Genomic DNA, 12,061 nt, shown 5'->3' with positions numbered 1-12,061 from the left:
TTTATTTAAGTCTCTCAAGTTTGATTGCACCCTCGGGATTTGAAATTCAAAATAATCTGTGAATGTCTGTTATCGCAGAGAAGGCAAACGCGCAATCGTGCGCAATGTCAAATGCGAACTCCCGTCCGAACTCCTCATTTTGTTCTCAAAACCCCCGCCGCGTGTTCCAGCATCTTGGATTGTGTTGTTCCTTTGAAAAGTTTTGAAGTAAATATTCCTCATAAATTTCTGCGCGAGTGAATTTCCCTTCCAAAGTTTGCAATTTCTTACCTTGGTGCCAGCAACATAATTCATAAGTTTCTCTTGGATGGCCTACTCACTTTCTTTCCGGATTCCCTCCTTTGCAACTCGATCAATCCTCTCGAAGATTTTGTTTTTCTGCTCGGCTTGCTTGTTGACTAGGTGAACCAAATTTTGCAAGATATAATGATTTATGACATACGCAATCTAATGGCCAAAATCAATCCAGCTCAAGCGCACTGCCTAGTCTGCCGAAACCAGCGATATCATCCTTGATAGTATTTGGCGATTCTTACACGTGTAAGTTTCACGTATCAGAACGTCAAGCTTGTCATATTTTGATGCTGATGCCATTCACTTTGTAGCAAATGGTCATAATCTAGATCCTTACATGAGTGAGTAACATCCATATCACAAGCGGGACACCTACACAATCTGACAAAGATACACTTGGAACTAGATGAGATTTATAAGGATTTGGGTAACAAGGGTAGGGCAGTCACATGGCCCAACGTATTCCTACAGAATATGAAGTCCAGGGATGCGCTCGCGAAGATGTACAATTACGCCTAGTGAGTGGATCTGAAAAACAACAAGCTGTTGGAGTTGGGCAAAGCTGATAAATGATGACTTCTTGATACACCTTGATACACTCTCAAGTGATGGTGCACCTGCCAATAACAACCTGACTTACATGGGCACAGTTCCAGACAGCCGAAAACAGATTGGATTTTATCTGGCAGACTCTAGAGCTGGAAAAGTTCCACGCGGTAACGGTCAAACGCTATACGTGTTGTGGGTGGGGATTAATTCAATCAAGACGATTTGGTTCGAAGCCTGCCAGCCTCAGCGGAATGGTGGCATTGGTGCACAATCGACATCAGACGCTCTCTTCATAAAGGCCACCCAAAGAGTTCAGCAACAGATAGCAGAAGTGCAATACCAGGTGGATCTTCTACGTACATATTCCTCTATAGACAAGTTTAGTTTTTCAATCTAGCCTTGCAGACCTCAATACGCATGATACCACACAGTCACTCACACTGATACACTTTTCCTCAAATTTGGCTATCTATCCTGGCTGCTTTCTTGTTTCTTGGTTTGACTATCAGAATACCACCGAGAGTTTTGGTAATCACAATGCCTGATATTAGCTCTGCCACAATGTTTCAAGATTCGATACAACTTTGGACAAAGGGCGATGCAACAAAACGGAAAGCACTCACCAAGCTGATGCAATTGCTCATTGCCCAGTATAACGCGGTTAGTCACAATCAGGTCATAAGCCCATGAAGTGTCAGACAACTTAACGCAATGCGCACATTCATTTTTGAAAACTAGGGACTTATATCTGCTATGAAGCTATCCAACACATTGGTTTACGATATTTCAGGCATTTGGAATGCATTTCTAACGACTCCAGCAAATGTAAGAGACCTTCAGTGTACATACTCATCTTTTGTCGCACATCAGAACAGATAACCAGTTGCCATGGTGAAGGAAAAGATATCGAAACATCAGAATCTTTCTGAGTTAACTGATCAACTCATCTTTCTTGCGTAGTTCGGTTTAACGTACGTGACTGGCCGATGTCTCATGAACCATATTGTGTGTAAAGATATCGATAGATATCTCTTTTATGTAAGCCCCCTCATCTTTATAAAAGTCAAAATGTCTCTATCCTAATCAGGTATTTGAAATCAACATTTTCAGGACCATATTCACGTAATCCCGCGTATTCATAATATCATTTCGCAAACCCTTTACAATTTTGTGACAAAGTATAATTAATGAATCTAATGAGGAATTTCTTGGTTGACTTGCTAGGATCTTCAATTGTAATAATTTTTCGCTGTTTATACTTTCCAATCCTTTATATCCTTGGTGGTCAGTTTGCTCAAAACCTTTGGGAATTTGTTGCAACACCTTGATATGGACATCAGAAAGTTTGCGGTTCCTTAAAGCTTCACTTTTGATCTTTATCATTCCTTATACTTTCCAATCTTTTATTTTTAGTTTGCTCAGAACATTTACAATTTTGTCGTGGCGCATTGATATGGACAATAAGAAATTTTGCAGCGGATTAATTCTTGACATTTGATCTGTTTCACTTCTCATAGTTTTCGCGATCTTGTCAGGATCCTTGTCATTTGGCATTGGTAGTGACCTGTGGTGACTTACAAAATGATATAGTAGTGTACAGATTTTCTACTCCACATAACTAATTGAGACCTACCGTCACTTGAAACCCGGCATTTCCAGTCTTTCAAATCCCACCGAATCTTTTTGCAATACATATATACTTATGTACACCTTACGATAAAGAAAACCACGGAACCGGTCGAGTGCCGTTAAAGAAAAGTGATGGGCTAAAGAGCTATGAATTGGTAAACATACAATCTTGACAAGTCAAGGAGGACATTCAAGATGCCCTCGCAACAAAGTCAGAAAAGTTCAATTGTGTCTCGAATTTTTTGAGGATCAGTCCTCCAAAGCGCGAAGAAAATGGTTTTATCTTGATTGACAGATAACCTTCTCAATCACCTCAAATCTCTTGACCTGACCAAACCGACATCTCATTATAACGACATAACTCATTTTTTTGCTTAATACTCAAACATCTAATAAACAGACAACATTTAAAACACTTCCAAACCCACCTCAACTATGTATACTCACTTTTGTTCACTCAAATTCACAATCATCAAAATTGTTAAGACCGTAAAAACCCGCTATTAGACCCCCGTCCCTTTGGAACTCTTTAAAATCTACATTATCCTCCTTACAATTTACTTTTACCTTTCCCTTCCCAAGTAGCTAAAAAATGTCTACCAGAGAAAATGTGTTCAACCCTACTTGGTTCTTCACCACCTTTTCCGGTTGTTCGATCTTCAATCTCAACATAATCTCGAATTCCTTCACCAACATAAACTTGTCTAGGTCTCCATATTTTTACGCCTCCTTTTTGATGTTGCATTTGTCTCCAATGTGCTAACCATCCTACTACTCTTGGTACTGCAAATAAAACTGGATAAAAATCGGTTGGAAAACCTAAGGCTCTATAAATCAATCCACTCCAGAAACTGTGAATCAAGAGAGTTCAGGAGCAAAAAATGGTCAATCTCAATAAACCTATATACTGTTGATCTTGGAAACATTCCAATATGTTATCTGAGAAACACTTACTCAACATTCTATCAATTAAATCCCACGAGTCATTGGAAAATACAAAACTCATCAGTTCATACTAATCTTTGTAAGTAGCTTTACAAACCAATCATCGTCGACTTGATCAACGTACAGGGTAAAGGTTTCTCGATTGAAAGTATTCATCTTTCATCGCAAACTCATGTAAAGCAATCGCAGTATCCAACAACTTATCCTTTCCAGTAATCGCAAAAACCTAAACCAAAAATCCAAACCAAAAATTAACCTCTACCTCCTCTTCTTTGAAAAAACTTGATGAATGTATACCTCATCAGCCGTTTTGCGAATAATAAACGATCTAGGATCCGAAGTCTTATAAACCCGATGTCCAAAGCCACTCAAAACTTCTTCCTTAGTTTTCACTTTAGCAATGAAATCCGGTACACCTTCTGGTGAACCAATCTTGATTAACATCCTGATGACTGCTTCATTGGCTCCACCATGAAGTGGTCCATAGAGTGCTGCAGTCGCTGCTGCTACTGCACTATAGGGATCGACTAGTGTACTACCGGTCTGCAAGACCGTCGCTGTACCTGCATTGAGTTCCTGGATCGAAATAAAATTACTCAGCTTAAGACAAAAAACACAGAGAGAAAGAGAATGGACAAACATGATCGGCATGCAAGATGAAAAGTACATCAAGAGCCTTCGCAATCACAGGGTTAGGACGATATCCTTCACCTTCATTAAGATAATCCAACATATACAAAAACGTTTCGGTATAAGATCTACCAACCGGTGGTCTATTAAAACCTCTACCCATTCGAATTCGATATGCCATTGCAGCTAAAGAAATCGATTTACCCAAAAGTCTAAAAATCTGTTTATCCATTACCATTTGTGAATGTAAGTCTTGTTTAGTATAAAGTGTTTGACCTTGAAGTGATGGATTGGCTTCTGGCGCAAAGGCACCTAATGCTGCGAACGATGAAATCAAAATCGCCATGGGATGCGCATCATATCTAAAAGCACCAACGATTTGTTCTAAGTCTACATGAACATACGTATGACGCTAATAAAAAAGTTGATTAGGGATTGATTCTTATTGATTGAATTTGATTAATGAATGAATGACAAACCATGACTTCTTTTTCAAAATATTTAAATTGATCTTGGGTTGGTAATTGTCCATATAATAAAAGATAAGAAACTTCTAAATATGAACTTTTTTCTGCTAGTTGTTCGATTGGATAACCTCTAAAAAATCATCAAAACCAAAACAAACCACGAAAAGAAAGTTAGATTCTAAGCGTTTGTTTTAAGAGACTGAAGATACCTTTGGATTACCTATAACGAAGTTCTCCGGCTGTTCCATTGATATAAGTGATTTGACTCTTGATGACAGCGGTATTCATGAATCTGTGTTTTGGTTGGTAGGATCGATTTGACAAATTAGTTTGATTATATGATATGATATACTAGAGTTTAACTAACCCAGGATCAAAAACTCTTAAACCAGCTTCTAATTCATCTTCAGGACGATTAGATTGTTTTGAATTAGGGTTAAATTTGATGGATAGTTTTTTCAAAGCAGTGGCTGGGATTGAATTGTTTTCAATTGGTACTTCGATCGATTTTCCAGTTCGGTTATCGATGACTTTTACATGAAACCGAATGAGATAAGAATGTGTTTCCCAATGAATGAATGAATCAATGAACTTACTGCTGATAGTTTGATTTGATGACGATTTGATTGGTTGTCCCATCTTGGTGATTGGTGCTTCCTTTGAGAAGTGATGTTGTTGATGATATGTAGGTGGTGTGGTCACTGGCAGTGGTGGGTATTGTTTGAGAAGTCATCGATCAGTAAGTGGTATTATGTAATCACCGGTAATCGAATTAAACCCGGTTACCGGTTTCATCCATCGATCAATCTCAACAACTTTGAATCAAAGCTCAGCATCAACCACAGCTCAGCAAGATAGAAAGAACAATCAATGAAGCAAATCTCATATCATGAATAATCAAAATAATAATAGAGCTCAGGTTAGATTAAATTCATTATTAAAAACACTTTCAACTTCAACTAAATTCACTCCAAAACCAATCGAATCAGCACCAGAACAAAAGCAACAAACATCACCAATTCTATTAGGTCATTTAACGATTTCTGATATCTCATTACCAATCTGGTCATCACCAACATCGAAACAACCACCAAGTCGTTTACCATCACCTCTACCAACTTCACTTATTTCGAATCCGTTCACGTTATCTCATTTAAGATGGATATCACAAAAAGTTTTATTATCTCAAGACATTTGTTTAATTTCACCTACTGCTTCTTGTCCATTTACTCGTAAATTGGTTTTAGGTTTTTGTGAGTTGGCTAAACGTGAATATGAATATATTGGGATTCATAGAGATTTAAGTGAAAACGAATTAAAACAATCTAGAGAAATTTCGGCGTCTATTTCTGGTTCGGATGATAAAAAATCAGAACTTCAGTTTATTGATTCGGCTACTGTTAGGTCTGTTAAATTGGGTAGGATTCTGATTCTTGATGGACTGGAAAAAGCTGAACGTGGAATCGTAAGTTAGTATCTTATCCTTCACTTCACAGTCAGCTACTTCATGATTGACTGATTCGGTTGACTTCTATAGTTGCCACTGTTGAATAATTTATTGGAGAATCGAGAAATGAACCTGTTTGTTAAATCACAATATCTCAAAAAACTCACTGAAAAGGTCTTGAAACTTATTCAATCAACTGCCTTTTTTCCTACCAAACGACTTGATCTCAACAAACTAAAGTGAGGATGGTACCCACATTATTCATCCCGATCGTTACGAGTCTTTATCCCGCGAAGGATCGCTCCCATCCAACTTTATCTCCGCCTCTCGATCTTTTCAAGTGATTTGTATCAGTCTACCAGTTCCGCCTTTCACAGGTTATCCTCTAGATCCTCCCTTTCGTTCACGTTTTCAAGCTCGGTATATTGATTCCTTAGGAGCATCTCTAGCTCTTGCGTCTCCATTTTCACCTCAACCTCTTTGGATTAAATTTAAAGAAGTAGTTATGACTATTCAACTTTCAAATGAAGCTAGATCATCTTCTCTTGCTCTTGCTTCAAGTCCTGCTACTTTACCTAATTTTCCGATTCCTAGTTTGTCAAGACTCAAAACTCTATTGGAAAACTTTCCAGTTTCGGATTCGATTCCTTCTCAAGAACTTTCAAATTTAGCCAGATTACTTCATCCAAGGCTTTCATTTCTTTCTTCTGATGCTTGGAATTTACTTAATCAACATTTTGAAAAAGCTGGACTTGGTACTTTACAAAGTTCTTTACCTGAAATCGATCCTGATGGTGGTGGATTATTTGGTTATAAACTTGTGAAAGTGGAACGAATTAATTCATATCATGCTCGGGCACATTTTGAGTCTAGTCGAAATTATTCAAATCAAACAGTTCAATGTCTTGTGAAATGTGGATCATCACCTCTTATTCCAATCATTGAAGTTAAATCTAACCTTTCAACTAGCGGGGTAGTGATCAGTTCAAGATTTGATCATTTGTTTAATTTAATGGCTCAAATTCATACAATCAATCTAGATTTTACTTTATTACCTAGACCTACTGAACAAGCTTCATCATCTACAAGTTTCTTAATCCAAACCTTTTCTCAAGTCTTTGGTTATGGTCCTAAACCAGAAGAATCTATTCATCTTTATCGTGAGATGACAGGAAAAGAATTAGTGATGAGAAGAACTGTCGATGAAAGTAATCAGACGGGTTGGGCTCCTAGTAGGTTAGTAGAAGGTGCTCAGGCTGGAGCTTTGGTCGAAATTACGGGGATTGATTTGATTGGGTCGAGTGTTGGTACTATTAGTGGTTTACTTGATGGTCGATCTCTTGAGCTATGGGGTGGTAAAAGATTAGTACCATTTGAACAAAAAATTCAGAACGAGGATCCAATGGTTAGTGTTGTTAATCCTAGCTTTAGGGTGATTTGTACGGCTACAAAATCTGGGATGGGAACCTCTCATTCAGGAAGAGCACCTGAATGGATGACAAATGATGAACTTGGAAATATAACTATGATGATTGAAATGATTGGATTAAGATGGGAAGAAGAAGTTGAATTAACGAAAAACATCGGAATTAATGAAACTCTTTTAAATAAGCTATCAGTTTTTGTTAAAGCTTATAGGGATTTATCTAGCCAAGGAGGTAAGTTTAGAAGATTAGGTACAAGAGGTTTGTTAAGGATTTGTAAAAGATTAGGATGTTTTCCTGAAGAAGAATGGGATTTGGGTAGAACGTTGAAAAGAATACTTTTAGTTGAATTTTTACCTAAAACTGAACGGATGGATTTTGAAAGTTGTTTGGAGTTGGCTGAGATTAAGATTGGAGAAGAATGGGTACGGTCTTGATCCATTTGTTGATTTTGACTGATTTACTCGTGAAACTGATTTTATGATCTCTTTTATGATCAAAGGATTATTTACCACCTATTCTTTCTTCTGATCAACGTTACTTAATCTTTCCTAGCGCTCAAAATCTTTTGTTAAGTAGTAAAGATCATCATCAGGATTTGAGGTTAAAAGAATGTCAAATTGAAAGAGAGTCGAAGAATGATAAAGAAGATAATGGATTAGTACCTCAAATGAGTTGGTTTTTTGAAAATCGTGAACAGAATGGATTGATAAGGGATATTGGAATCGATTTGATGTTGATGGGAAATCATTTGGTTCTTTTAGGAAATCAAGGGTAAGTTTTGTATGAAAAATCCTTGGGGTTAAGAAACTAACTGTTCAGTGGTTTTTTGGATTCAGGGTTGGGAAGAATAAGATCATTGATCGGTTGTTGATGTTATCAGGTAGACCCAGGGAGTATATTCAATTACACGTGAGTTGGCTGACTTGAGGACCTTTATAGATGTGTAGACCTAAAGAATACTGATTTATGGATGTGTTTATTAAGCGAGACTCAACGGTCCAGCAGTTAATGTTTCAGACCAGTGTGGTCGATGGTACGATCCAATACCTGGATTCACCATTACTCAGAGCCGTAAGATATGGAAGAGTGTTAGTAGTAGATGAAGCAGATAAAGCACCAGAACATGTAACAGGTGCATTGAAATCATTATCAGAAAGAGGCGAAATGAGTCTAGGTGATGGTAGAAGAATAGTCAAGAAAAAAACTAAATCGGGAAAAGGAGAAATTGAAATTCATTCGAAATTCAAAATGGTTTTACTTGCTAATCGCCCTGGATATCCATTTTTAGGTCATCAGTTTTTACAAGTTTTAGGTGATGGATTCGGTTGTTATGGAATTAAAAATCCAGATTTAGAAAGTGAAATCGAATTAGTTGAACAATTATTATTGATGAATGATAATCAAATGGGAAATGAAAAAAGTGTGTTTGGTGAAAGTTTAGAAGAACAGAAGGGGTTTGGTAGACGATTGGTTGGGGTTTTTCATTTACTTAGAGAAGATTTTGAGAATGGAATGATTAGTTATCCGTTTTCTCTTAGAGGTTTGTTCGTTTTTCTTGCTTTGAACCTTTAATCGTCAAGAGTTCCAGTTTCCTGAAGTGAAATGAAGGATTGAATACTAATTTATCAATTGGGTTTTTTAGAGTTGTTGAATTTAGTGAAACATTTGAAATCTTTCCCTCAAGATGGATTAGAAGTTGGGATGAGAAATGTATTTGACTTTGATATACATAGAACAGATACGATCGATAAAGTAAATGAAGCTCTGATCAAGAATGGGTAAGCATTTGACTTTTGATTTGAACTGGGTTATAAATGAGACATTTAGTAGGATTTTCTTTTTTTTGTAGATTTAAAGTTCGAAAGCTTGGGATTGAAAGGATTAGGGAATTGGGAGAAGAAATCAATAGTGAGGATCAGATTCGAGTGGTGAGACAAGTTAAAGTTTTTGGTGATGAGGTTGGAGGTGGGCATGATGAGAACGGAGTAGAAGCAGAGATTGGAGAAGAAGGTGACGGTGATGGTGAATCTTGGGGTGGTGGTGTGAGTGATATTTTGTCTTTTGGTTTCTTTTCAAGTCAATTGATGGAATTGTTGTCATATGATAGGTAGGAAGTTTGGATTCATCGGGGATGAGAGGAGGAATTGGATCTAAAAAGATTTTGAGACGGACAAATGTATACGATCAAGTAAGTTTTCAATGTGATTGTTTTGATTGATTTCTGTTTGTTGAAAATTAATTAGTGAATTCGATATTTAGAAACCTAATGGATCTAGTGATACTCAAATCGGAGAGCAAATTCGCGAGAGAGCAAAAGCTTTAAGTAGAGAAGTAAGTTTGTTTGATGTTTCTCAAAAAATGTGAGTTTCAAATGATAGAACTGATCGATTTGCAACTTATTAGGAATTGGAAAAGAAGTTGAAAGATTTGTCAATGAGGATTGGAGAAGTGAGTTATTATGGTTATTATTATAAACCTATTGAAGCTCATATTCCACTACTTGTGGATATCCTCGAGAGTGAGTTTTGTTCTGTGAATTTGTTTTTTGGTTATCGATTCATTGGATTGAATGTGTGTTGATGTTTTGAATGTGAAAAATTGTTTTGCTTCTCAGATTTAGAAGCTAGAGAGGAAGAAAGGGTTTGGGTGAAGGGACAAAGTGATGGTGAATTTGATGAACAGAGATTAGTAGATGGTTTGATTGGTTAGTTATCTTCTTCATTTGTCTTGCTTGATTTTGTGGCTGAGATTTGATTTTTGTGTCTCTTTAGGTGAGTCTGCGATTTATAAGCGCAGAGTTAATCAACAACCTGAACCTGGTCGACCACAATTGAAGTAATATTTGACGAGCCTTTGTGATTTGATTTGATGAGACATTGATGCTCTTGTGATTTTTTATCTACAGACCGAAACGGATCCGGTTTGTTTTTGATATCAGTTCCAGTATGTATAGATTCCAAGCTGATGGAAGATTAGTGAGTTCAATCAGAACAATCGAAAAACTCAGAGCCTCGGGCTGCATCTAAGGATGACATGTTTTTCACTTAGGATCGATCTTGTCAAACTGCTATCATGATCATGGAAAGCTTTAGTAGATTAAAAAGACCTGAAAGATATCATTGGGATATGATTGGACATGCTGGTGATGGACCAGAGATTGATTTAGAATTTGAAGAAGGTGGAATCCAGTCACAATGGAAGGTCGTAGAGAAGATGAGAACGTGAGTGGTGAAGGTGAATAGAGTTTCCTGGAGATTGATGTTCAACTTTCTTTTGTTTTCGTGTCTTGGTTTATAGATTTAGTCAGTATGCTATTGCAGGAGACCATACGGTCGAGTAAGTCTCTTGGTCTTTTTGAGATTCAAAGATATCAGAGTTTAATGTTGATTTGGATGGGTTTGCATAGAGCTATCGAGAAAGCTGTAGACAAGGTCGCGGAGGTTGAATCAGGTAAGTTGAAATTCAATCAAAAGTCAATACGATCTAAACATTGATGAAAATAACGTCATATCTAATTTCTTTAAAAAGATGAAGCAATTGTGATTGCAATCTCAGATGCGAATTTTGATCGATATGGAATTACTTCTCAAGTCTTAAAAGATGCAATGAACCGAAATAGATCAGTTAAAACTGGATTGATTGCAATTGGTGAAGGTAGTGAAACTGTTTGGTAAGCGTGTTTTGTGAAAGAGTATCAATTCCTATGATACGTGTGTTTACATTTATTTGGGGATCGGGGGAACTTTAGGCTTCCGAAAGTGTTACCACAACAGGCTTATCGTGTTGAAAAATCTAGTGAAATTCCGATGGTTTTAAGAAGTATTCTATCACATTTATTGATATGATCAAAGAATGCGAACCTCTCCTGAGGTTTGTACGTATAAACAGACTCAATTGTAAGTGGACTATTGGTTTTTTTTACATAGAACTTTTATCCTTTCTGTACGTTGGTATTTGTTGTAGTGTTAATGACACGATGGAGATGATCGAGAAGGGGATAAAAAGGTTTTTGAAGAACGTGTTATGATGTCATTGATTGTTGCTTGATTTCATTTACTCATACATGTAACTTGCAATCATTATTAGATCCACATTTTCTTTGGGATAAAAAAACATGAAGTATTCAATTGGTCGTCCTCGGTCGCCCAACCGCATCCCAACGAAATTGTCCACACTTGCAGCGCACGCGTGGAACCTGCAGCTCGCTTCTGGAGGCATCATATGCTAAACCAAATGCTCAGCAATAGCTAATCATCATTTCACTGTGCCTCAGAAAATATCACGAAATGATTTTTGGAAAAATTACTCGTGACCTCGTGGATTAAAATGCATTCTCTTTGTCCATTTTGCAATGCCTTCCAGTTAGGTTCGGGGCAGCAACACTCGATAATCAAACAATTTGGCAGACAATATAATGCTCAGCACTACTCAGAAAAGCACGATGATTCCCCTTTCGCATTAAAGATGACCAACATTTTCTTACTTGTCTTGACATTATCTGATGCTTTTCTGACTTTTCTTAAAAGCCTGGTGCTGAGATGAACGATTCGATAGCAGAACTATATAAACTCGTCTTCACAGTGAACATGATTGGGCTCATTCTTTCCTACTCACCGCGTCATAGGACAACATTGACAAAATATTTATTTATCTGACCAGGTGTTAGACCCTAC

The 12,061-nt window shown here is 37.2% G+C and overlaps 3 protein-coding genes across 3 annotated transcripts; 2 read left to right on the top strand and 1 right to left on the bottom strand.

The window, feature by feature from the left end:
* Positions 1–768: 768 nt before the first annotated feature.
* On the top strand, positions 769–2,465 carry MELLADRAFT_112462 (uncharacterized protein; the record flags this gene model as incomplete). Its single annotated transcript, XM_007416973.1, has 6 exons — positions 769–812; positions 901–1,221; positions 1,353–1,503; positions 1,582–1,668; positions 1,804–1,881; positions 2,361–2,465. 6 exons carry the CDS (start codon positions 769–771, stop codon positions 2,463–2,465), a joined length of 786 nt encoding a protein of 261 aa, XP_007417035.1.
* Positions 2,466–2,821: 356 nt separating this feature from the next.
* Positions 2,822–5,226, bottom strand: MELLADRAFT_50605 (uncharacterized protein; the record flags this gene model as incomplete). The annotated part of the gene is made up of 9 exons (XM_007416906.1): positions 2,822–3,323; positions 3,427–3,434; positions 3,542–3,643; positions 3,715–3,993; positions 4,058–4,459; positions 4,527–4,644; positions 4,735–4,806; positions 4,882–5,044; positions 5,111–5,226. 9 exons carry the CDS (start codon positions 5,151–5,153, stop codon positions 3,023–3,025), a joined length of 1,488 nt encoding a protein of 495 aa, XP_007416968.1.
* Positions 5,227–5,403: 177 nt separating this feature from the next.
* MELLADRAFT_94123 (Hypothetical protein) lies at positions 5,404–11,062 on the top strand (the record flags this gene model as incomplete). Its single annotated transcript, XM_007416939.1, has 18 exons — positions 5,404–5,979; positions 6,052–6,135; positions 6,206–7,810; positions 7,888–8,159; positions 8,225–8,297; positions 8,373–8,928; positions 9,073–9,166; positions 9,238–9,430; positions 9,496–9,576; positions 9,648–9,719; positions 9,792–9,906; positions 10,003–10,092; positions 10,160–10,223; positions 10,294–10,363; positions 10,437–10,609; positions 10,692–10,724; positions 10,795–10,838; positions 10,917–11,062. The coding sequence occupies 18 exons, from the start codon at positions 5,404–5,406 to the stop codon at positions 11,060–11,062; spliced, it is 4,341 nt and encodes a 1,446-aa protein (XP_007417001.1).
* Positions 11,063–12,061: the final 999 nt, after the last annotated feature.

The sequence above is a fragment of the Melampsora larici-populina genome (genome assembly GCF_000204055.1).
Source record: "Melampsora larici-populina 98AG31 unplaced genomic scaffold MELLAscaffold_66, whole genome shotgun sequence".
Lineage (NCBI taxonomy): Eukaryota > Fungi > Basidiomycota > Pucciniomycetes > Pucciniales > Melampsoraceae > Melampsora > Melampsora laricis-populina.
Note: the sequence above shows the minus strand (reverse complement) of the source record. Positions and strands in the feature narration are given on the sequence as shown.